Source organism: Carcharhinus amblyrhynchos, unplaced genomic scaffold, assembly GCF_965287045.1.
Source record: "Carcharhinus amblyrhynchos unplaced genomic scaffold, sCarAmb.v2.hapA scaffold_50, whole genome shotgun sequence".
Classification (NCBI taxonomy): domain Eukaryota; kingdom Metazoa; phylum Chordata; class Chondrichthyes; order Carcharhiniformes; family Carcharhinidae; genus Carcharhinus; species Carcharhinus amblyrhynchos.
The window spans coordinates 2,214,852-2,241,656 of NW_027649791.1; the positions used below are offsets into that span (position 1 = coordinate 2,214,852).

The 26,805-nt window shown below is 42.6% G+C and overlaps 1 protein-coding gene across 1 annotated transcript in view; it reads right to left on the bottom strand.

Moving 5' to 3' along the window:
• Positions 1–26,805, bottom strand: part of LOC145337476 (synaptojanin-2-like) — a 204,190-nt gene that overhangs the window by 18,990 nt on the left and 158,395 nt on the right. Inside the window, exons 18-21 of the mRNA XM_080182266.1 lie at positions 26,651–26,756; positions 22,906–23,124; positions 20,301–20,379; positions 6,139–6,307 (exon numbers count right to left, since the gene is read on the bottom strand). Coding sequence (XP_080038392.1) covers positions 6,139–6,307; positions 20,301–20,379; positions 22,906–23,124; positions 26,651–26,756 — 573 coding nt within the window. The remainder of the gene's footprint in view (positions 1–6,138; positions 6,308–20,300; positions 20,380–22,905; positions 23,125–26,650; positions 26,757–26,805) is intronic.

Genomic DNA, 26,805 nt, shown 5'->3' on the forward strand with positions numbered 1-26,805 from the left:
CAGCAACAGTGCTAAGTTTCACATTAACAAAAATATGGATAATTATTTACTACCTTTTCTGTGTAAGATATTTTACGTTGTGCTGTCAGGAATCCATGGAGGTTTTGTAAGCAAGAGGGATGGCCTCAGAAACAGAAGGATTGAGAATCCCAAAGCAGATTTATTTGGTCTTTGCAGGACTTTGCTGCATGTAAATTGGTTGCTGTTTGCTTACATAACATTGGTGACTACAGTAAATTGCTTTGAGAAATGTGATAAAGCATCATATAAAAACAACTGTTTAAGTTCAGCAGACAAAATGGTCTCAATACTTGAGTACTGTGGGTCTATCTACACCAAAAGCATTGCAGCAATTCAAGTTGGCAGCTCACCACCACCTTCTCAAGGGCAATTAGGGATGAGTAATAACTGTTGGCCTTGTCAGTGACAGCTACATGAACAGTTTTGTTTTGTTTTTAGTTGCGTTTCCCACGTGGGTTGGCTGGCAGGAAAATCAATAAAACAGCTTTGCTCTCCGTATCGTGGTACAGTACTAACATGCCTAATAAGAGCCCCAAATACATTCAATTGCATATTTACATTTTCTGCAACCGTTTGTCAAGAAAAAAAGTTTTGCCTCTATGGAGAAAGATGATTTGAGATTATGAAAATAATTTATTGAGGTGGATTGAAAGGAGACAAAATTCCTGTTGATAAAAAGAGATTGCAAATAAATTTGGATTTTCTTGAATCAGTGACATCCTGAAAGAATTTAGCATCTTTGCCATTTAGTATTTTAATTAATGACCTACTGCCAGTGGTGTAGGAATGATCCACTAGTTTGCAAAAAATACCAAGACAAAAAGTACCAAGAGTGAGGACTGTTGAGTATACTCACCTATCACAAACAAGATTGGGCCTGTGCTTGGCAAATTATGTTTGACATAGAAATATGTAGTGTTATTCATGTTTGCTAAACATACAGTAATCCAATTAAGATAAGAATGAAAACAAATGAAAGCAAGAAGAGATGTAGATGTTTCTAATTCAGCAATTTCTGAAATTTGATAACCAATACGTGGGTCGTGGGGGTATATGGAACGCGCTACCAAGTAGGGTGGTGGAGGCAGGAACGTTGGACTTGTTTAAGGTTTACTTAGATAGACACATGAGCAAAACAAGGATGGAGGGTTATAGTAGGGGGTATTAAATAGGGTCAGAGCCTCGGGAGACACCGGAAATGCAGACTTATATGTTAAAGTTTTTGTCTTTTTATTCCGCAGGTGGAGGTCCACCTTGTTGTCAAACAAGGGGCATGCACACGGTGGGTCATGCGTGGGTTGCTCTTGGCGGTTCCGGGAGTGGCCTAGTACTTCGTGTCGGTGTGTGTGCTTGATCCTGGACCGGTAGACGGGCACCGCAACAGCTCAGTGACTAGCACTGCTAGCTGTGCAGATACATGGATTTGTGTCTGTGGGAGTTTGCGCATTCTCCCTGTGGTTGCGTGGGTTTCCTCCGGGCACTCCAGTTTCCTCCCACACCCCAAAGATGTGCTCTTAGGCTGATTGGTTTACCAAATTGACACTATTCTCCCCTGAATCTGGCTAAGTTAGGGGTTCCACTCGCAGACACGCAGGGCAGGATAGGTGTAGGAGGATGCGGCGGCGCGGGCTCATTGGGTAGAAGGGCCTGTTTCCCGTGCTGGGTTGTTCTTTGTTCTTTGTAATACAATAAAACTATAATTAAAGTGAAAGATTCTATGGCATTTTTGGAGGCCAATTCATGATGAAACAAAGCAGAACATTTTGTCCTCGTGTAATGTGATGTACAGCGCATGAACAAGCCATCATTTTTGGCCTTAAAAGGTGCCCAGTCTACTCAGATTGTCCTGCAAGAGTAAGGTATTGCAAACATTTGAACCACAAGTGAAGCTAATTGTTTCACACTGCTATGTTTTATGAATGTCTGTGTCGGTGTGATGCTAGCTTTGTAAGACATACATCCAAAAGACTGGTGGATTGTATCAAACACAATGTCCCAGCTGCTGTTCTCAACGAGCAAGGTACAGACCACACCTGACCAGCCTGTGCTTGCAAAGCTCAGAGCAAAGGGCAGGATTCTCTAGCTTCCCTGCAGCACCGCTCTTGCAGGTTGGCTGGCAGCAGGATATTCTGGTCCCACCACTGGGAAACCCATGGCAGGGTGCTGCCGGCAATGGGACCCTAAGATCCTGCTGGCACAAAGAGGCGGAGAGTTTCAGCCACCGTGTCCTACATTATATGAGATTCTGCGATTGGATAACAATTGCTAAATAATCCTGAGTATGCTAAGACTATTGTTAACAATTTAAGTTTGTCAATCAGGCTTGCAGTATGGCACATTTGCATGACTGCAATTTCCATATATAAATACACAGGACACTGTTCTTTGTAGACAGAATGAACAGCCTACAAGAGAGGCTGTACTTTATCTGGTATTGGCTAATGAACCTGGACAAGTGTCAGATCTCTCGATGGGACAGCATTTTGGGGATAGTGATCGTAACTCTATCTCCTTTACGCTAGCATTGGAGAGGGATAGGATCAGGCAAGCTAGGAAAGTGTTTATCTGGAGTAAGGGGAAATATGAAGCCATCAGGCAGGAAATTAGACAAGTAAACTGGAAGGAGATATTCTTGGGGAAATGTACTGAAGTAAAGTGGCAGATTTTCAAGGAATGTTTGTCTGGAGTTCTGCACGACAACATTCCGATGAGACAGGGAGGTTTTGGTAGGTTGCAGGAACCGTGGTGCACGAAAGTTGTAACGAACCTAGTCAAAAAAAAGAAAAGCGTACAATAGGTTCAGAGAGCTAGGCGATGTTAGGGATCTAGAAGAGTATACAGCTTGTAGGAAGGAACTTAAGAAAGAAATTAGGAGAGCCAGAAGGGGTCATGAGAAGGCCTTGGCAGGTAAGATTAAGGAAAACCCCACCCCACCCCACTGATCTCCAGCAAAGAGCCATCAGATGCTGGACACCTACCTCCTCACTAACTGGAGCACCCAAATGGAACTTTGATGGAGCATGCCTGTCTCACACTGATTATTGATGGGAGAACATGGTGGTAAAGGGAGAAGTGCCAGTAAAGTTGGGCGTGCAGCCCATTAAGTCAATTTAAATATATGCAAATGCATTTAAATAGCCTTCATGCCAGTTTCTGGTGCAGTCCCAATTGTGGCCATTTTCAGGCATTGGTAAAGAGGAAACCGGCACAGAGGCGGGCGCAGATCATGCTACTTGCTTCACACATGACCTTATTAAGTTTTTGTACCAAAAACAGGCATAATGCAAAGGTAAAATCAGGCCCATTGACTGTGGAAGGTTCCACTTGCTGGAAAAATCTTTGGAGTACACATTTGCTGCCTGATGGGATGTAAATGGGATCCCATCCTGATGGGATGTACATTGACGAGACACTGGGACAAATGGTCTGACAGGCCATATGGGGGACTATGGAAATCACCCATGAATGTGTCAGGCGCTTCAAAGAACAGTCCCATAAGGAACGTAAACAGGTGAACCTAGCCACCCAGACTGTCAACAGACTGATTCGTTCAGGAACACACCATAGCTGAGATGTATTTGTTAGGGAACTGCCTAACCAATTGATAGGAAATAATCAGGAAGGGGAAGACTGTAGGGACAGGTGTAGTGTTCCTATGGCACCCTAAATGAAAAAAGGGAGAAGTTAAAAGCTTAAACTTACAGCAAAATAGCTTAGGATACCTCTCAACATCCGGATGGCTGGCCGGCCCACCTGAAGGATTGGGAATGGTATTCTCAACATCATATTGACCTTTTTGGGTGGTCAGCCAATGGCCAAAGCGGGGACTGAAAGGGTTAATAGTAACACAGGTTTGAAAATCACGCAGGTTGAAAAACAAAGCTATTCTTACAAGAGCCTTCACAGAGAGACACCAAGGCCATTAGTCTGACAAAGCACGTAAATCAGACATCTATAACATCAAAATGGGAGTGATCTGGAGATATAGAAATAAGCCATACTATGAAGTTCTCTCATGCTTATAATGAAGCAAGCATAAAGTAATTGTGATTGGTTTATACTAGTTACTTGTAAACAATTTTGAAAGGTTTAATTGCATTTGTATCTTGGGATATGCCTCTCTGGCTAGCCGCAGGGATGTAAAATGTAGCTTCCCAGAGTCCTTGCTATAGCTTGTATTAAAACACAATGTTTAAGAACATTCTGTTACTTGTCTGGTTACTCGAGGGTAAAATTGTGATCAATTAAAAGGCTGACATCAAAGCCCGCAGCAGTCTGTACATTAATACTGGGAGTCAGCTCACAGATTTTGTCCTCCTGGAATCTAAATGAAAAGATTGCCAATATAAAGGTAACTGGAATATTATTAATGCCTAACTTGCAGGTTGTCATGCAACAATCAAAACATTCAATGGATCAGAATGCTGAAGCTGCCAGACTGTTAAAGACACCAATAATGTTAATATGATGAATATATTATTTTACACTAGAAATTACTCCACAAACTTTCAAATAAACTCTTTGCCAACACTAAAATAATAATAGACCAAATTATTTTTATAATCTTAAATTAGCTTGATCCAGACAAGCAAAGCATTTCTTGATCAATAAAGTCTTGCAGAAAATGCAGATATGTAATCAAATGTACTTAGAGCGCTTAATAGACATACTAGTACCATACCGTAATATAGATAGGAAAAATTGCTTTATCAAATCTTGCGCTGCTGGTGATGAACTGTGATTTATTCTGTTTAGTTCAATTATGACATTTTAAAAAATTTCTTTGGATTTGGCTGACATGGGAAGGCAGTGTTTATTGCACATCCTTAGTTTCTCTGAGCGCATCAAAATTTAACCACATAACATGGGACTGAATTGATGCAAGAAGCATTATGGAGTTTTACTCCAATAGTATAGCATTCCTTCAGTACTCAGAAGTGCTTGCCTGGATTATGTGTTCATGTATCTACATTCATTTCAATCCTGTTAGCTTCATTTTTAATTATTGAATACTGTAATCCACAGTCAAAATATATAAAGTCTTCAGTTGGCAATGCTGAACAGCTAGCTTATCCGTAAATGCTTTTAATTACAATTTAGTGGAGAGAATGTTGATGGAGGAATTCCAGTATTCTACCACCAATGAACGATATAATGAAGGATGTGGAAGCCATTGAAAGTGTGCAGAGGAGATTTACAAGGATATTACCTGGATTGGGTGGCATGCCTTATGAGGATAGGTTGAGAGAGCTCGGTCTTTTCTCCTTGGACAGATGAAGGATGAGAAGGCACCTGATAGAGATGTATAAGATGTTGAGAGGTATTGATCAGGTGGATTCTCAGAGGTTTTTTCCCAGGGTTGAAATGGCTGCCACAAGAGGACACAGGTTTAAGGTGCTGGGGAGTAGGTACAGAGGAGATGTCAGGGATAAGTCTTTCACCCAGAGAGTGGTGGGTGAGTGGAATCAGCTGCCGTTGGTGCTGGTGGAGGCAAATTCGATAGAATCTTTTAAAAGACTTCTGGATGAGTACATGGGAATTAATGGGATTGAGGGTTATAGGTAAGCCCAGTAGGTAGAGATACGATCAGCGCAGCTTGTGGGCTGAAGGGCCTGTATGTGCTGTAGTTGTACTATGTTCCATGATTCCATAATATCCTCATTCATTATACTCCACTGGGTATGAATAGCTGTTGGATTTCGGTTTAACTGTTGTTAGCTTGGAGACAACAAAAGATTGTAAAGTAGTTTTGTAAAGACACAAGTGTCAAGATACCAATGACACAAAAATAATTATGCAAATGCTAATCATGTATTGCAAACTGGCAGTGAATACACAAACAGATCACCCCATGAAGTAGAAACAAATTTAGCAAACTCTATTGTTGGCTGATCTAGGTTTGCACAAGTTGGGACTATTATTTAGAAGCTTGTTATTGATCAGGAGTTTGAAAGTCTGTTGGACATTTTGGGGTAATCTGCTCTCCACTCAACTTTTGCTATTCGCTGAGATTCTGAACTCATTGTGCAGAAAATTGCATTTAAATAATTGGTATCTTGGAGCAACAACAAGACATGTCATAGTAATTCTATACAGGACATGTGGCATATGAATTACCTTCAGTGTCATAATCCAGGCTGTTAAAATCAAAGGTTTCTTCAAGCAGGCAAGAATTTGCAGTTGGAGACATCGGTGCAATACTATTCCTGTTAATGTTAATTTCTTCATGTAGATCATTCAGCCAGTTTTTGGTCCGGGGTCTTATACTCAGCACTCTGCCATTAATCTTAAAGGTGTCAAATCACATTTTAATTAATGGAACAGCACAAATAAATAGTTGCACAAAACATGCTTCCACCTGCCTTTCAATATATTTTAGATTGTAACAAATTGTTTAGTTGAAAACTCATCTCACCTCTGGTTCATTGTCAATCACCTGAAATCTGTGCCCTCTGGTCAGCAAACCTCCTATGAACTGAAACAGATTCTCACCATGGCTGTAAATTGGGAGAGGGGAGTCTGTGCAGCTGGACCTGGGTGTCCTTGTGCACCAGTCACTGAAGGTAAGCATGCAGATGAAGCAAGTGGTAAAAAAAGGCAAATGGCACATTGGCTTTCATTGTGAGAGGTTTCGAGTACAGGGGCAGGGATGTCTTGGTACAGGGCCTTGGTGAGGCCACATTTAGAGTATTGCATGCAGTTTTGGTCTCCTTTTAAAGAAAATATATAAAGAACAACCCAGCACGGGAAACAGGCCCTTCGGCCCAACGAGCCCGCGCCGCCGCATCGCCCTACACCTATTCTACCCTGCATGTCTACGAATGGGACCCTACTCAGTCAGATTCAGGGAAGAAATAGTGTCAATTTGGTGGAAACCAATTAGCCTAAGAGCACATCTTTGGGGTGTGGGAGGAAACCGGAGCGCCCGGAGGAAACCCACGCAGCCACAGGGAGAACGCGCAAACTCCCACAGACACAGGCCCAAATCCATGTATCTGCACAGCTAGCAGTGCTAGTCACTGAGCTGTTGTGGAGCCCGTCTATCGGTCCAGGATCAAGCACACACACCGACATGAAGTACTAGGCCACTCCTGGACTTCCAAGAGCAGCCCACGCACAACCTGCCGTGTGCATGCCCCTCGCTTGACACGAGGTGGACCTCCACCTGTGGAATAAAGACAAAACATATTAGTTATACAGCCTGCCCTTCCGGTGTCTCCCGAGGTTTAACCCTATTTAATAGCCCCTACCATATCCCTCCATTCCCGTTTCACTCATATGCCTATCTAACTGCATCTTAAACGAGTCCAACGTGCCTGCCTCCACCACCCTACTCGGTAGCGCATTCCAGACCCCCACAACTCTCTGTGTAAAGAACCTTCCTCTTACCTCCAAATTATACCTCCCCCCCCTCACCCTTAATTGATGACCTCTTGTGTTCGTACCCAGTCTAGGGAGCAGTCTCTCACTATTAACTCTATCTATTCCCTTCAGTATCTTATATACCTCTATCATGTCCCCTCTCAATCTCCTTCTTTCCAAGGAGAATAGCCCCAGTCTCTTCAGTCTCTCCTCGTAACCCAGTCCCCCCATGCCAGGCAACATCCTGGTAAACCTCCTCTGCACCCTTTCCAGAGACTCCACGTCCTTCCGGTAATAAGGTGACCAGAACTGGACGCAGTACTCCAAATGCGGTCTAACCAACGTTCTGTATAACTGAAGCATTAGACGGCAGCTTTTATACTCTAAGCCCCTTCCTATAAAGGCTAACATCCCATAAGCCTTCCTAACAACATTCTCCACTTGTGACACAACCTTCATGGATTTGTGGACCTGCACTCCCAGGTCTCTCTGTACATCTATACTCCTAATCGGCCTACCTTTTATCACATAACTCCTCTCTGCATTATTCCTTCCAAAATGCATCACCTCGCATTTGTCAGGATTAAATGCCATCTGCCACCTATCTGCCCACTGCACCAACCTATCTATATCCTGTTGTATCACCTGACAATCCATTTCTGTACCCGCCAACCCTGCCATCTTGGTGTCATCAGCAAACTTGCTGATCACACCACCTACTCCCTCTTCTAAGTCATTTATGTAGACTACAAAGAGGAGAGGTCCCAGTACCGAGCCCTGCGGCACACCACTGGTCACTGGCCTCCAGCCCGACAAGGTACCCTCCACAACTACCCTCTGTCTCCTATTTCCCAACCAGTTCTCAATCCACCTAACTACCTGGCCTCGTATCCCATGCGCCTTAACCTTTTCTACCAGCCTACCGTGAGGGACTTTGTCAAACGCCTTACTGAAATCCATGTAGATGACATCAACGGCTCTCCCATCGTCAACCGTTTTTGTCACCTCCTCAAAGAATTCCACCAGATTCGTAAGGCAAGACCTCCCTCTAACAAAGCCATGTTGCGTATCCCTAATCAGATCGCAACGCTCCAAATGCTCATACATCCTACCCCTAAGTATTTTTTCCATTAACTTCCCTACCACCGACGTCAAACTCACTGGCCTATAATTCCCAGGGTTATCCCTACTACCTTTTTTGAACAACGGGACCACATTTGCTACCCTCCAGTCTTCTGGGACCTCACCTGTGTCCAAAGAAGAGACAAAGATGTGCGCCAGAGGCCCAGCAATTTCATCTTTCGCCTCCCTAAGCAGCCTGGGATAAATACCATCAGGCCCCGGAGCTTTATCCGTCCTTACGCTACCTAAAAGCCTTAGCACTTCCTCTCTCGTAATAACTATATCCTGCAACTGAACCTCCGCTCCCTCCAAGAGACCGCACGATTCCGAACCCCTCTCCTTCGTGAATACCGACGCAAAGTATTCATTCAGGAGCTCCCCCATTCCCTCCGACTCAATACACAACTCTCCACTCTTGTCCCTAAGAGGACCAATTTTCCCTCTAACTACTCTCTTGCCTCTAATATAGGAATAAAATGCCTTAGGATTATCCTTAATCCTACCGGCCAAAGCCATCTCATGCCCTCTCTTCGCCCTTCTAATTCCCCTTTTTAGCTCCCTCCTACTCTCTCTATATTCCTCCAGCGCACACTCCGTACCCATTTGTTTTGACCTATCATACGCCTCCCTCTTCTTCCTAACCAAGTCTTCAATATCCCCCGTAATCCACGGCTCTCTAATCCTACCTTTCCCATCCTTTCGCTTAACCGGAACAAACCTCCCCTGCAACCATTTCATTTTATCCCTAAAAGCCTCCCACTTGCCAACCGTGGACTTGCCAGCTAACAGTCCCTCCCAGTCAGTTTGCTGCAGCTCCCTCCTAATCCTGCCATAGCTCGCCTTTCCCCAGTTCAGCACACTCCCGCTTGGACGGCACTCGTCCCTTTCCATTTTTATCCTAAAGTAGACGGACTTGTGGTCACTGTTCGCCACATGTTCGCCTACCTCTACCTCACCCACCTGCCCTGGCTCGTTTCCCAACACTAAATCCAGTATAGCCCCTCCCCTAGTCGGGCAAGTTACATACTGTTCTAGCGACCCTTCCATAACACATTTCACAAACTCCTCTCCCTCCGTACCCCCAGCTCTAGGCCCCCTCCAATTCACTCCGGGAAAATTAAAATCACCCACTACAACCACTCTACTCTTTCTGCACCTGTCCAAAATACCCCTGCAAATTCCCTCCTCCACTGACTTTGGGCTGTTGGGTGGCCTATAGTACACCCCTAGCAGTGTGATCTCTCCCTTTTTATTCCTCAACTCCACCCACAGCGACTCAATCCCTATCTCTTCCATATCGCCCTCCCTCTGCACTACTGTGATGTTTTCCTTGACTAACAGTGCCACCCCTCCACCTCTCTTCAACCCTCCTCTGTCACACCTAAAACACCTGTACCCAGGAACATTCAGCTGCCAGTCCTGCCCTTCCCGTAACCACGTCTCCGTTACAGCCACCACATCCAACTGCCTCACAAACATCAAGGCCCTAAGCTCATCCGTTTTCCCTGCCACACTCCTAGCATTGAAACAGACACAGTTCAACCCACAAATGTCCCTCGGAACCACCTTCTCCCTTATAATTTTCCTTTCACCCGTCTCTCTCCCAGCCACCTCCCCACCCCCCTTCCCTATTAGTTTAAATCATTCCTGAACACCCCAGCTAACCTCCCTGCTAAGACACTAGTCCCCCTCCCGTTCAAATCCTCCCCACCCCTCCTGTACAGTTGCCTTTCTCTCCTAAACACCTCCCAATGATCTACATAAGTAAACCCCTCTACCCTACACCAGTCCCTCAACCATGCATTCAACTGCATGATCTCGTCATTCTTAGCCCTGCTCATACTGGGCAGCAACCCAGACAGTGCCACCCTAGAGGTCCTGCCCTTTAGTTTGGCCCCCAACTCCCTAAATTGCCTACGGACCTCTCCCCTACTCCTCCTTCCTATATCCCCCTCCCCTACGTGTACTATGACCTCTGCCTGGGTCCCCTCCCCTTTCAAAATTCCCTCTACCCTTTCCATTATATCTTTTACCCCTGCTCCAGGGAGGCAGACCACCATCTTGGAGTCGCGCCCTTGCCCACAGAACCTCCTATCAATCCCTCGGACCCTCCCATCCCCTACCACTATCACCTTACCAGACCCTTTCTAAGGAAGAGTCCTGTCTTGAACTCTTTAAAAACCTCAATTCTAAATTTACTAATACCAAGTTCTCTGCACATTCCACATGACTAAAACCTCTCAGGCCATTCTAGCAAATCTCTTCTGTAAATTCTCCAACACTTGGGCATTCTTCCTAAAGTGCAACGCTATTCAAAATATTCATTTTGCTGCAACTCAAAAGTTTTGCACAGTCATTTTCCTCAGTTCTGTTTTTATTAAAGTACATACATTGATTTGATTTATTATCACATATTAGTATGCAGTGAAAAGTAGTTTCTTGTATGCTGTACAGACAAAGCATACCATACATAGAGAAGGAAAAGAGTGAGTACAGAATGTAGTGTTACAGTCATAGCTAGGGTGTTGAGAAAGATCAGTTTAATACTAAGTAGGTCCATGCAAAAGCCTCTTACGGCATCTTTTTCCACATCCCACCCTATATGCAGTGGCAGATATTTAAGGAGATATTTCAGAATACTCAAATCATACATTCCAGTGAGAAAGAAAGACTCCAAGGGAAGGACACACCATCCAGGGCTAACTAAAGAAGTTGAGGATAGCATCAAATTGAAAGAATATGTGTATGATTTCACAAAAATGAATGGCAAATCAGCAGACTGGACAGTAAATGAAAAACAGCAAAGAATGACCAAAAGATTAATAAAAAAGGAATTTAAAGTTTATTTATTGGTTTCACAAATAGGCTTATATTAACACTGCAATGAAGTTACTGCACAAATCTCCTAGAAGTGAGTTACAAGAGAAAGCCAGCACAAGAAATATAAAAATAGATAGTAAGGGTTTCTACAGATGCTTAAAAGTGAAAAAAGCAAAGTATTAGGCCTCTAGGGAGTGAAAATAAGGAGTTAATAATGTAAAATAAGGAAATAGATTAATTGAATACATATTTAGCATCTGTCTTCACTGTAGAGGACTCAAATAACATTCCAGGAATAATTATAAATTAGATGATGAAAGGGAGGAAGGAACTTAAAACAATTATAATCATCAGGGAAAGGAATATAAAGAAAATTATTAGAACGAAGAGCTGACATGTGCCCAGATCCTGATGGTTTTCATCCTAGTGGGTTAGAAGAAGTAGCTGCAGGATTAGTTAACTGCATTGGTTTTAATTTTCCAAAATTCCCTAAATTCCATAAAATTGGAAAATAGTGAACGTGACTCCTCTACTCGGGAAAGGAGGGAGACAGAAAGCAGGAAAATTAGCTTAACCTTTCCATAGGGAGATTGCTGGAATCTATTATTAAGGAGGCGAAATCAGGGCACTTAGAAAATCCGAATGCAATCAAGCAGACTCAACATGGTTTTGTTGATTAATTTATTGGAGTTCTTTGAGCTATAACAAGCAACATAGATGAAGGAAAACCTATGGAAATGCTGTCTTAGATTTTCAGAAGGCATTTGACAAGGTATCACATCAAAGATTTCAATGCAAAATAACAGCTCTGGGTGTGGGGGAGGGGAGGGGGGTGCATATCGGCATGGGTAGAGAATTGGTTAGCGGGGGAAGCAGAGAGTACAAATAATGGGTCTTTTTGGGTTGGCAAGTTGTGGTGAGTAGAGTGACAAATGGATCCATGCTAGGCCTTAACAATTTACAATTAATATCAATGACTTAGCTAAAGGGACCAAATGTATAGTTGCAAAGTTGATCACACAAAGATAGCTAAGAAAGGTAATTGTGAAGAGTCATAAGGAATCTGCAGAGGTGCGTTGATAGGTTAAGTGAGTGGTTTAAAAAAAATGGCTTGGGAACATATATTGGAAAATGTAAACTTTGGCAAAAAGAATAGAAAGCAGTTTATTATTTAAATGGAGAGATTGCAGAAATCTGAAGTAGAGAGGGATCTGGGTGTCCTGGCAGATGAATAACAACAAGTTAATATGTTGATCCAGCAAGTCATTAGGAAAGTAAATTGAATGTTAATTGCAATTGAAATGGAATATTATAATGAAAGCTGCTAAGGTAGGTTAGCTGCTGGTTTTAATTTTCCAACATTTTTAAAATTCTGTTTTCAATACCCTATCCTTGGTGATTGTAATTGTTTTAGTCCCACTCAATGAGCCGGGCAGGCCATACCCAAGGGGTGGAAGGAGTGGCAGATCTCTGTGTTCCATGTATACTTGTACACAGAACACCGAGAAATCAAGGTGCATGTGCAATGGCACCCTCTAGCCATCAGCAGTTGGCTTTGCTGCAAGAATGGATTCCATCCACTCCCCCTACTGGCATGAATCATACTTTGCCTCTTTTTCTGAAGTTAGTGGCATAAGATATTGTCCAAGAGCTCACAGAAAACTAATAAAAAAGATAGGGAAAGAACATTGAGAGAGACTGGCACCTAACATAAAAGGAAATCCCTCAAAGTCTTTAGGGTTGACAAACCCTGAGGAATAATGGGATTTATCCCTGAATACTGAGGGATGCGATGGAAGAAATTGCTGGAACCTTGCACAAAATCTTTGTATTCTCGTTAGTCACAGGAGAGGGCCCAGAGAACTGCTGAATAGCCAGTGTTGTTCCTTTTTTAAGAAGGGCAACAGGAATAATCCAGGAAATTACAGGCCAATGAGTCTTACATCAGTGATAGGGAAATTATTGGAGAGCATGCTTACGAGCAGAATTTACTCACATTTGGAAATATGGACTTATTAGTGATAGGCAGCATGGCTTTGCGTGAGGGACATCATGTCTCACAAACTTGATTGAGTTTTTTGAAGAAGCGGTGAAGATGATTGATGGTTGATTGTTGTCTACATGGATTTCAGCACGGCCCTTGACAAGTCATGGAAGCCCGATACAGAAGGTGCAATCACATGGGATTCATAATGTGCTGGTAAGATGGATACAGAACTGGTTTGGTCATTGGCCATTCTCCTTTCAAACTTATATACTGTTTTGGATACCGTTGAGGGGGATAGCCTGTCAGGGGAACAGACCAGCACCAGCCAGTCCTATGCTACCACACCTGGCTCTGCAGGGTCAGGCAAAGAGCAAGCGAGCTGTAGTAATATGGGACCTGCTAGTTAGAGGCATAGACAGGCTTTTCTGTGGTTGTGATCAAGACTCCAGGATGGTGTGTTGCCTTCCTGATGCCAGGTCAAGGACATCTCTGTGCAGTTGCAAGACATTCTTAAGAGGGAGGGTGAGCAGCAAGACGTCATTATACATAGTGGTACCATCTACATAGGTAAGAAAAGGGATGAGGTCCTGAAGTGCAAATATAAAGTGTTAGGCAAAAAGCTAAACTGTAGGATCTCGAGGGTAGTAATTTCTGGACTACTACCAGTGCCACGTGCTAATCAGAGTAGGAATAGGAAGATTATGCAGATGAATACGTGGCTTGAGAGCTGTGCAGGGGGCAGGGATTTAAATTTACATTTTTGGATCATTGGGATCTCTTCTGGGAAAGGAATGACCTGTTCAATAGGGACAGGTTACACCTGAACTGGAGGGAGACTAATATCCTAGCGGGGAGATTTGCTAGAGCCACTCAGGAAGATTTAAACTAGCTTGGGGGGGGGGGTGCTCAAAGCAGTAGGGAGACAGAAGAGAAGGTTAAGGAAAGCACAGAAGTTAATTATGTTACATTACATAGTAAAGGCAGTGTCAGTAATCTTAATACCAGACAGATCAGACAAAAGCACAGCAGAGAGAAAGGGAAGTCCAAAGTAAACTGCATTTATTTCAATGCAAGAGGCCTGATGGGGAAGACAGATGAATTCAGGGCAATGGTTGGCTACGTGGGACTGGGATATTCTAGCAATTACTGAAACATGGCTAAGGGAGGGACAGAACTGCCAACTCAATGTTCCAGGATACAGATGCTATAAGAAAGATAGAACAGGGGGCAAGAGGGGAGGGGGAGATGTATTTTTGATCAGGGAAAACATTACGGCAGTACAGAGAGGGGATCTATCTGAGAACATAAGAACATAAGAAATAGGAGCAGGAGTAGGCCATCTAGCCCTTCGAGCCTGCCCCGCCATTCAATAAGATCATGGTTGATCTGAAGTGGATCAGTTCCACTTTCCTGCTTTCTCCCCATAACCCTTAATTCCCTTGCCTGTCAAAAACCTATCTACCCGTGACTTAAATATATTCAGTGAGGTAGCCTCCACCACTTCAACGGGCAGAGAATTCCAGAGATTCACTATCCTTTGAGTGAAGAAGTTCCTCCTCAACTCTGATCTAAACTGCTCCCCCTTATCTTGAGGCTGTGCCCTCTAGTCCTGCTATCTCTCTGAGTGGGAAGAATCTCTCTACCTGTACCCTATCCATCCCCTTCACTATCTTATACGTCTCTATAAGATTCCCCCTTATCCTTCTAAACTCTGAGTACAGACCCAGTCTATTTAGTCTCTCTTCATAGGCCAACCCCCTCATCTCCAGTATCAGCCTAGTGAACCTCCTCTGCACTCCCTGAGGGTTTGGCCACTGAGTTTATATGGCTAGAACTGAGAAATAAGAAGGGGGAAATCACTTTGATGGGGTTGTACTATAGGCCCTCAAATAGTCAGCGGGAAATTGAGAAGCAAATATGTAGGGAGATTACAGATAGCTCCAAGAAAAATAGGGTGGTAATGTTAGGAGATTTTAACTTCCCCAACATTGAATGAAACACCCATAGCATTAGAGGATTGGATGGAGAAATTTGTTGCGTATATTCAGAAGAATTTCTCGTTCAGTATGTAGATGGCCTGGCTGGAAAGAGGGCAAAACTTGACCTCCTCTTGGGAAATAAGGAAGGGCAGGTGACAAGAGTGTTAGTGAGGGATCACTTTGGGACCAGTGACCATAATTCCATTAGTTTTAAGATAGCTATGGGGAATGATAGGTCTGGCCCAAAAGTTAAAATTTTAAATGGGGGCAAGGCCAATTTTGACGGTATCAGGCAAGAATTTTCAAAAGTTAATTGGGGGAGTCTGTTGTGAGAAAGCAAAGAGACATCTGGTGAGTGGGAGGCTTTCAAAAGTGTGTTAACCAGGGTTCAGGGTAAGCATATTCCTCTTAGAGTGAAGGGCAAGGCTGGTAGAAGTAGGGAATCTTGGATGACTCGGGATAGTGAGGCTCTGGTCAAGAAGAAGAAAGAGGCACATGACATGCATAGGCAGCTGGGATCAAGTGAACCCCTTGAAAAGTATAGGGTGTGTAGGAGTAGGGTTAAAGAGAAATCAAGAGGGCAAAAAGAGATTGTTTTGACAGATAAGGCAAAGAAGAATCCAAAGAGCTTCTATAATACATAAAGGCCTAGAGTAATTGGGGGAGAGTTGGACCTCTTAAGGATCAACAAAGTAATTTATGTGCAAATTCACAAGAGATGGGTGAGATCTTAAATGCATATTTTTCATCAGTATTTATTGTTGAGAAAAGCATGGGTGATAGGGAACTTGGGGAAATAAATAGTGATGTCTTGAGGGGTGTACATATTACAGAAGAGGTACTAGAAGTCATCAAGGTAGATAAATCCCCGGGAATTGATGAAGTTTATCCCAAAACATTGTGGCAGGCTAGGGAGGAAATTGTGGGTCCACTAGCAAAGATATTTGAATCATCGATAGTCACAGGTGAGATGCCTGAAGATTGGACGGTGCCTTTGTTTAAAAAGGACTGCAGGGAAAAGCCTGGGGACTACAGATTGGGGAGCCTCACATCTGTAGTGGGTAAGTTGTTGGAAGGTATTTTGAGAGACAGGATCTACAGGCATTTAGAGAGGCAAGGACTGATTAGGGACAGTCAGCATAGCTTTGGGAGTGGAAAATCATGTCTCGCAAATTTGATTGAGTTTTTAGTTGAAGGGGTAGCCAATAGGTAGATGAGGGCAGTGCAGTTGATGTTGTCTATATGGACTTTAGCAAGGTCTTTGACAAAATACCACATGGTAGGTTGTTGCACAAGGTTAAATCTCACAGGAGCCAGGGTGAGGTAGCTAAATGGATGGAAAATTGGCTTGATGACAGAAGCCAGATGGTTGTAGAAGGTTGTTTTTCAAACTGGAGGCCTGTGACCAGCGGTGTGCCTCAGGGATCTGTGTTGGGTCCACTGTTATTTGTCATTTATATTAATGATTTGGATGAGAAGATAGGAGGCATGGTTAGGAAGTTTGCAGATGACACTGAGATTGGAGGTATAGTGCAGATTGAAGAAGGTTATCTCGGATTGCAACGGGATCTTGATCAATTGGGCCAGTGGGCTGTTGAATGGCAGATGAAGTTTAATTGCGATAAATGCAAGGTGATGCATTTTGGTAGATCGAACCAGGACAGGACTTAGTCTGTTAATGATAGGACACTGGGGAGAGTTACAGAACAAAGAGATCTAGGGGTACAGGTTCCATGCTTTAAATCTCTATGAATCTATAGGAGAGAGAGTAGCAGTGGAAGAGTGTTTTTCTGAACTGATATCTATGATCAGTAGTATTCTGGGAAGTTTGTGGACCACACAAAGATTGGGGGAACTGCAGATATAGTGAGGAGGATTGCCAGACGATACAGCAGAATATAGATAGGCTGGAGACTTGGGCAGAGAAATGGCAGATAGAATTTAATCCAGAAAAATACGAGGATATGCTTTTGGAAGATCTAATGCAGGAGAGAAGTATACAGTAAAAGGCAGAACCCTTAGAAACGTTTACAGAGGGACCGAGACGGACAGGTTCACAGTTCCTTGAAAGTGGCAGCGCAAGTGGATAAGGTTGTTGGGAAGACACATCATCCTTGCCTTCATTAGCTGGGACATTGAGTATAAAAATTAGTAAGTTATGTGTACAGAACTTTAGATAAATCACATTTAAAATATTGGGTACCATTCTGGTCACCAGACCGGTACCCAATTACCAGAAGGATGTGGAAACTTTGGATGGGCCTTGTATAAAATCTTTGTATCCTCTTTAGTCACAGAGGTTGTTGCCTAGTCTGGAAGGTATTAGCTATGAGGAGACATTGGATAAATTTGAGTAGTTTTCACTTGAATGTTGGAGGCTGAAGGACGACCTGATGGAAGTTTACAAAATTATGAGAGACATGGATAGAGTGGATAGTTGGCATCTTTTTCCCAGGGTAGAACTGTCAATGACCAGGGGACATAGGTTTAAGGTAAAAGGGGGAAAGTTTAGAGGAGATGTGAGTGGCACAGTTTTTACACAGAGGGTGGTAAGTGACTGGAATGCATTGCCAGAGGTGCTGATAGAAGCAATTACAATAGCAACACTTAAGAGGTATCTTGACAGATACATGAATAGGCAGGGAATAGAGGGAAACGGACCACGTAGAGGCAAAAGGTCTTTAGTTTGAAAAGGCATCATGTGTCGGCACAGGCTTGGTGGACTGAAGGGCCTATTCCTGTGCTGTACTGTTCTGTGTCTTCTATAAGCATAGAAATATTAAAAGGATGGTAAGAGGGGTGCCGAGTAGGGATAAAAAAGGAGACTTGCATATGAAGGAATGAGAAATGGCAGAGGTATTAAATTAGTACTCTGCATCAATCTTTGGAAGGGAAGAAGATGCTACCCAGGTTGAGGTGAGAAAGGAGGCAACTAGTACACTCAAAATAATTTACAATTGAGAAGGTGGTGGTGTTAGGACGGCTATATTTAATTAAAATTGATAAGGTACCAGAACCGGATGAGATACTGAGATGGGAGAGAGGAACAGGGTAGGTGAAAAGGACTGGAGAACTGTGATTGTTACATCCTTGGTCACAAAGGAGTGCAAGAATAAAGCCAGCAGCTACAGTCAGTTTGACTTCAAACTTCTGGAAACTATGGTTCAGGACAAAATCAATAGTCACTTAGACAGATGCAGGATCATTAATGAAATTCAACATGGACTCATTAAGGGAATCATGATTGACTAGTTTGCCGGAATTTTTTGAAGAAGTAACAGAGGTTGATAAGGGCAACACTTTTGATGTGGGGCACATGGTCTGTTTTGTGGCACTGTTGAAAATCCATCAGCAAAGTTCTAGCTTGTGGAATAATAATGGCCGAAAAGAATGGATTGCTCGTGAATGGGTCTAAGACTGTCACTTCCAGCCCAGTCGATCTCAGATTACCCTGGAAGGGCAAGCTATCTCAAAATCTGTGGCTTGCTGTTTCATGACAGCACGGTGTCATAGTGATTAGCACTGCTGCCTCACAGCACCAGAGACCCGAGTTCAATTCCTGGCTTGAATCACTGTCTGTGCGGAGTCTACACATTCTCCCCATGACTTCATGGGTTTCTTCCAGGTGCTCCGATTTCCTTCTACAGTCCAAAAGATGTGTTGGTTAGGTACATTGGCCATTCTAAATTTTCCCTCAGTGTACCCGAATAGGCGCTGAAGTGCGGCAACAAAGGGATTTTCACAGTACCTTAATTGCGGTGTTAATGTAAGCCTACTTGTCACACTAAGTTAACTTAAACTTTTTAAAAAACTCATGCTGCTGATACGCAATGGCAACACGTGGTATTTGCCACAAACAGGATCTGTCATTAAGTTAAAAAGTAGTACTACCTATCACACAAATGAGTACTGTAGCGTATGAATTTTAGTGCTGGGGGTGATGCTGGTATGTGGGCTATACATCCCAAAGACTGATGAAGGCAGATTGTATCAAACAGCATGTCCCAGCTGCTGTTCACGATAGGCAAGATACAGATCATATCTAACCAGCCCGTACTTGAAAAACTCAAAACAGAGTGCCAAAATTAGACGTGATTCTGTGATTTGACAACATTTTCTAAATAATCCTCAGTGTGCTAAGCATTACACTGCTGATCAATGTCAATTGGGTTCACAGCATGGCACATTCGCATGCACCAGAAGCTGCATGTAATGACACACAGAACCCATTCTTTGCAGACAGAAGAAACTAACACAATCGTGTCTGCTTCAGCTAATTCATTCCTCACAGCAATGCCTTGACTAATCAGTGTCAAGTTACCTGGTTTAAATTTCAAACGCTTGGCCGTCACTATTATTTGTAGCATTATGCATGACAATGCCTCTACCAATCAGAATACCACTTACCATCCAATCAGCACTCTCTTCTCATACAGTGTAAATTTGTTGTTTCCACTAACACTGGTATTTTTGCAAATCGTTCTGATGAGTGACAGGTGAAAAGCTTCAACAAAAAATCTCTTTTTTGAGAAATATTCAAATTCTATATACCAAACAACTATTTCTAGTGGGATCATGTATGCAATTCTTCCAATAGTATCTGAAGAATTCTGAACAATTAAAACCAATGCATTCACCAATTCTACACCTCTTTTAGAATCCCAAGATTTAGCTCATCAGGTCTAAGGGATTTACTGCCACTTTGTCCCATTCTTTTGAAAAACCATTCTACCACGTTCAACAGATTCAGGGCAGAGCAGACACCTATTTTTAGATGTTAGAATTGGTTTGGACTTTTAATCAAACACAGTTTGAATATATTGAGATTACTGCTTACTTCGGTCAGCCCCAGTATCATTGAACAAAACTGCAGTTAAGATGGTGTAAGGCAGGAACCAAGCAGTAAAAACAGAGTCCTAAATCATCATTTTAACAGATTTACTGACCCCCTTCAATAGGAGGAGTTAAAATGCAAGCTGGAAATCATTCTGCATCAAAACCAGACTTACCTTTATTCCATCTAGATCCAAACTTTTCAGAGCCATCCGGCTATCCTGAAAAGTTACCAGCATCTGTCCGTGATCAAACCTAACAGGAATATAGTAAAAACAATTATCATCCTGCCACATAAAGTTATCTTTAGCAAAACCAATGTGAGAAAATCCCTCAGGATCAACTTAAATGGGTAGACACTGAGAGATTGTTTTCCACTGGCCCGGGAGTCTTACATCCCAAGAAGGACACAGTCCCAGGATAAGGGACCAATCATTTAGGATTGAGGAGAGAAAATTACTTCACTCAAAGGGTTGTGATTCTGCATCTTTGGAATTCTGTACCTCAAGAGATTGTGGATGTTCCATCATTTAAGGCAGAGAGATTTTTAGACTCACATGGAATCAAGAGATATGGGGAGTTAGCGGAGCTGAAGCCCAAGGTCAGCCATGATCATACTGAATGGAGGAGCAGGCTCAATAGGCTCCTGTTGTGTTCTTGTGAACTTGGTAGTCAGGCATAATACACAACACATCAATAACATTGGCGTACTGCCACAATTCTTTTCAGTTCTGTAGAAGTTGGATGGACAAGTTTTAGGTCAACAATGACACACAACTCTGCTGCTATTAACAAATGAAGGAAGAAACAATTATCGTCCTGCCACATAAAGTTATCTTTAGCAAAACCAATGTGAGAAAATCCCTCAGGATCAACTTAAATGGGTAGACACTGAGAGATTGTTTTCCACTGGCCCGGGAGTCTTACATCCCAAGAAGGACATAGTCCCAGGATAAGGGGCCAATCATTTAGGATTGAGGAGATCAAATTACTTCAAATTAAATTAAATTCAAATTAGATCAAATTAAAAGGGGTGTGGTAGATTGTGAGGAAGGGTGTCATAGTTTGCAGGGAGACTTAGACAGGTTGCAGAGCTGGGCCGAGAGGTGGCAGATGGAGTTTAATGCGGAGAAGTGTGAGGTGATTCACTTTGGTAGGAATAACAGATGTGTCGAGTATAGGGCTAACGGGAGGACTCTGAATAGTGTGGATAAACAGAGGGATCTAGGTGTATGTGTACATAGATCCCTGAAAGTTGGGAATCAAGTAGATAAGGTTGTTAAGAAGGCATACGGTGTCTTGGCGTTTATTGGTAGGGGGATTGAATTTAGGAGTCGCAGCGTCATGTTGCAACTGTACACAACTCTGGTGCGGCCGCACTTGGAGTATTGTGTGCAGTTCTGGTCCCCACGTTACAGGAAGGATGTGGAGGCTTTGGAGAGGGTGCAGAGGAGGTTTACCAGGATGTTGCCTGGTATGGAGGGGAGGTCCTATGAGGAGAGACTGAGGGATTTGGGGTTGTTTTCGCTGGAAAGAAGGCGGCTAAGAGGGGATCTTATTGAAACATATAAGATGATTAGAGGTTTAGATAGGGTGTACAGTGATAGCCTTTTTCCTCGGATGGAGAAAGCTAGCACGAGGGGGCATGGCTTTAAATTAAGGGGGGGTAGTTATAGGACGGATGTCAGGGGTAGGTTCTTTACCCAGAGGGTGGTGAGGGATTGGAATGCCCTGCCTGCTGCGGTTGTAAATGCGCCTAGTTTGGGGGCGTTTAAGAGATTGGTGGATAGGTTTATGGACGAAATGGGATTGGTTTAGATTAGTGGGTCATTGTTTTTTTTAACTGGTCGGCGCAACATCGTGGGCCGAAGGGCCTGTTCTGCACTGTAATGTTCTATGTTCTATGATACTGAAGCAGTCGGTGTCCATTTGCAGCAAGTCCTGGATGACACACGTCATACTTATCCCGGTTATGGGACCAGCCCAGCGCAGAATGCAGGCTGCGGTTTGTAACCCATGTCTGCACACATCCTAAACTTACATTGGTGAAAACTGAGGGCACCAGGATGGATCGGAAATCCAGGAATTAGGTCTCGGATATCTCTTATAGACCTCCACAGAGTCTCCCTGACTCCATGATAATCCAGCCTAACATTCCTGTTCAATGATTTGCGATTCCATTCATTCTGAAGATAGGTCTTTGGCTTGAAAGGTTAGCTCATGGCAGGATTTTACCAGTTTTCTGGGAATGGTCTGAGAGATGGGCAGCTCCGTAAAATGACAAGGGAAGGCACAGTGCCCATCATTTTGCCGACGCCACGGCATTTTACCAACAGTGTAGAATGTGGAAGACGGCAATCTGCTGCATGGAGAGGCTGCCTGGTGAATCCTGAATGCCTCCTTGTAGGATCAGAGCTGGGGGACCTCTAATCAAACATGGACGAGGCTCTGCAGCATGGAGGGGACGTCCCACAAATGGGAGAAGCAGAGCTGTCCTGATTCATTGTTGATTGCTGCAGCTATGTCAATAAAATCTCAGCTTTTACTTCTCTCTCCATCAATATCAGAGCTGCTGAGTATTCTCAGCAACTTTTGTCTTTATTAAACATGCTCTTCACGTTTGAATGAGGTACATCAATAGATAGCAATAGTTTCCTATTTGTAATGGCACAACAATTAATAATGGTCATTTTTACTCAAACTCTTTTCTTGATTTTGATAAAAGACAAAGATAAAATTGAATATTTTCAGGACCATTTATTTCTGGTAACCACCACTTACCTCACCAGTAAAATAGTGCCGTAACTCTGAAGGCAATTAATAATCTCATTGCTTAGGTCATCTGGAAATGCCTCTCTTTCTGAACTGGTTGCTCCTTTGAGACATATCACCACAGTTGCATCTGATGGCCCCAGGGAGGATGTAATTTCTTGGAATACTTCCTCACGTGCAAAAATATCCACCTCCTGAATATTCACTTCAAAGACAGCTAACACAGGCCTGTATTTGAATCGTGAAATGAGGAATTGTAAAAGTATGCAAGAAGAAACATCAACATTAAAACTGGTGTGAACGCATTAACACATCATCAAAGCTTTGGTTCTAATATTATCGCAATTCAAAATGTTCCCAACAGTTCTTTAAAATCACAGCCTCTTCACAGCCAGACTAAATGAGGAAAATAATTTACATCAATATTTTACTTGAATTTGAGTGTCACGTTCATATTTTTAATGAAAAATGTGGCAGTTAATTCTGCTGAATAGACAGAGAACTACAAAGAAAATTTGCATTATGTCAGATCTGGGGCCGACAGAGTGGTCAACTATTGATGCCAGGTTGGCAGTGCCAGGGGCAAGCCAGCAAGGTAGGCCTTTTGGGGGGCGGGGCAGATGTGATACTTGATGGGGGGGTGGGGGGAGTCCTCTATGCATGGAGGGGGTCTTTGAGATTGAAGTGCCCTTCAAAAGTGGCACCCCAATTGACCCCACCCCACGAGAATGGCAGTATAAACCATGCAACTACACCCCCACTCTCCCCAATCTTTGTTCCATCAAAGTATCAGAATATCTGGTGAGAAACCCTGGCTGTGTTTCTGGAGAGAAACATGCAGATTTTCAATCAGAACCTGATACTTTGCCATTTCTTTGTAAAATGCCATCCTATTTTCTCATCACCACATGGTCTCTCAAGCCTGTTCCAGCATTCAATAAGAACATGGCCAACTGACTGTTTTCACTTGGAGACACAATTTTAAATTCAGGAGTCATCTTTACACGACAGAGATGACAAAATTATTTGCTCTCAGATGGTTGTGTGACTTTGGAACTCTCTGCCTCAGAAGGCAGTGGTACTAGGGTCAATGAATATTTTTAAGGGAAAGGTTAGACAAGGGAATCAAAGATTATCGGAGATAGATGGGAAATTCATAAACAGATCAGCCATGATCTAATTGAATGGTGGAGCAGGCTTGAGGGCCCAAATAGTCAATTTCTCTTCCTACTTCATATTCCCATATATGTGTTTGTTTGTCAAAATGAGCTGAAGAAACTTAATGGAGGTGGAATAAAATTTGTATACAACCCTTCAATTACAAGATGATTCTGTTGTGGCATTAGTGCACCTTTAAGATTTTTTAAAAATCATGTTCTCTGCAGCTCTCACAACCTCAGCTTATTTCATTGTTGCTGTGGTATCTGTAGGATTCCTTTAATTGCTCCTTTTGTGGTTTAAATGGGCCTTTTTTTCTTTTTTTACTCTGGGATCTTTTATGACCCTGCATTGTTAGGAAGAAGACTGGTTGGCAGGTCACGTGTTTTTAAGAGCATACGAACCAGGAGCAGGAGGAGTAGGCCATCTGGCCCATCGAGCCTGCTCCGCCATTCAATGGCTGATCTTTTTGTGGACTCAGCTCCACTTAACCACCCACTCACCATAACCCTTAATTCCTTTACTGTTCAAAAAACATTCAGTGAGGTAGCCTCAACTGCTTCACTGGGCAGGTAATTCCACAGATTCACAACCCTTTGTGTGAAGAAGTTCCTCCTCAACTCAGTCCTAAATCTGCTCCCCCTTATTTTGAGGCCATGCCCCCTCGTTCTAGTTTCACCTGCCAGTGGAAACAACTTCCCTGCTTCTATTTTATCTATTCCCTTCATAATTTTGTGTGTTTCTATATGGTCTCCCCTCATTCTTCTGAATTCCAATGAGTATAGCCCCAGTCTATTCAGTTTCTCCTCATAAGCCAACCCTCTGAACTCCGGAATCAACCTAGTGAATCTCCTCTGCACCCCCTCCAGTGTCAGTATATCATTTCTCAAGTAAGGAGACCAAAACTGTACACAGACCTCCAGATGTGGCCTCACCAGCACCTTATACAGCTGTAACATAACCTCGCTGTTTTTAAACTCCATCCCTCTAGCAATGAAGGGTAAACTTCCATTTGCCTTTTTAATTATCTGTTGCACCTGCAAACCAACTTTTTGTGATTCATGTACAAGGACACCCAGGTCCCTCCGCACAGCAGCATGTTGTAATTTTTTACTATTTAAATAACAGTCCATTTTCCTGTTATTCTTAACAAAATGGATGACCTCACATTTACCAACATTTAAAGATTTACAAACCTATAAAGATTTCCCAATCCTCTAGTTTTTGAACAGTTTTTTTTTCCCTTCCTAATGAATTTAAGGTTTCTTTTTCTGTTTGGCTGGCTGCAGTTTGAGTTTAGAAGGGATATCAAGCTAAAAATAAGTTTCTCTCTTTCTGGTTTTGGAAATTCTGCTGGTTAACTGAAAGCAAGGCTTCTTATCTTCCTAGAGGAAAATGTGCTGATGGTGGCTAGCTTGCCTCGGGACAGTCTCTCTCCTGATACTCTGGGAAGCAGTTCTGACTTCAGACTGTTCTGGGTGTATTAAGAGGGCAGCTAGAAGCTACAAGGCTGAGAAATCAGGGTTTTTCAATTCTCCAACCATTAGACTCAGTTCCAGTATCACGTGAGCATTAGTCTTTGCTGTGTTAAACCTGTAGAAAGGGTTTTGTCCATAGGAAGTTTTGTTTGATTAGAACATTGTAGATATATTTGTTAAGGGTTATACATTATCATGGTTGTTTTGTTTTTGTTTGTAATTGATAAAGATTATTGCTAATTTCCTTTCTATACATGTGAACTATGTTCTTAAATAAACTTTGTTTGTTTAAAGCTCCCCGGTAGGTCATTTGAATCATACCTGAGGTGAAACATATCATGCTTATCCTAGCCAAATTCAAACTGCAACATTTATGATCCAGGCAGACTTCGTAAAACATTTAGGAGTTTCTGACATTAATTATAACACGCAATATGTATATTAATTTGGTTGGCAAAATGGTCAAAAGTAAAGAAAATAGAATAAAAATGTATGACAAGAAGTGTTACATTTACAGTGTAAGTAATAATTTGCATACCCATCATCAGGCCTGTGGCATTGTTCGGTGTGTCAGGAGACCTAGTAGAGCGACACAGTCACCCTAAGGTTGCTGCTTGTACTGCCACCAGGGTCTGTTTTTATATACAGTTGGCATTTGAAACATTTGATCAAAAACATGATAACAGGAAGTGAAGTTTGCGGAGAGGAAATGGACAAGGGATTCTAAATATTTCAATTAAAATAAAATAAAACAAATGATCTCGCATTTTGCTACACAACTTGAGGCAGAAATCAATAAGACACTATCCTTTAACATGCTGATAGGTTTGGACATATTTTATCCTTTCAATATTCAGCAGACTTTGATACATGGCCAGATCTACCCATGTGCATGGGCACTAATGAAAGCCAAAGATAAAGGGTAATATCTTCATTTATATCAACTTCTCATGTTTCTCTGAATAATGAAAATACCTCAAACGCAAGGACTACTTGCAAAAGATTCATTTTTTGTACTTAAAATATTTTCTACTAACGTGCTAATGTTTAGTCTGCCAGTTGCAAATTGTCCTCAAATATCTTGATATCATAATAAAAACAGGGTCACACTCACACACCTATGATCAGAGGCATTCAACTCTGTTCTCCCATAATACAGCAGATCACCTGGAGCCTGCATGTTCTTAGTCTTTGTCTCTGCTTCATGTTCAGACCCTCTTAAATCTGAAATGCAGCAAATTGAAAATATTGCATTAACACTGCAGGTCACTTC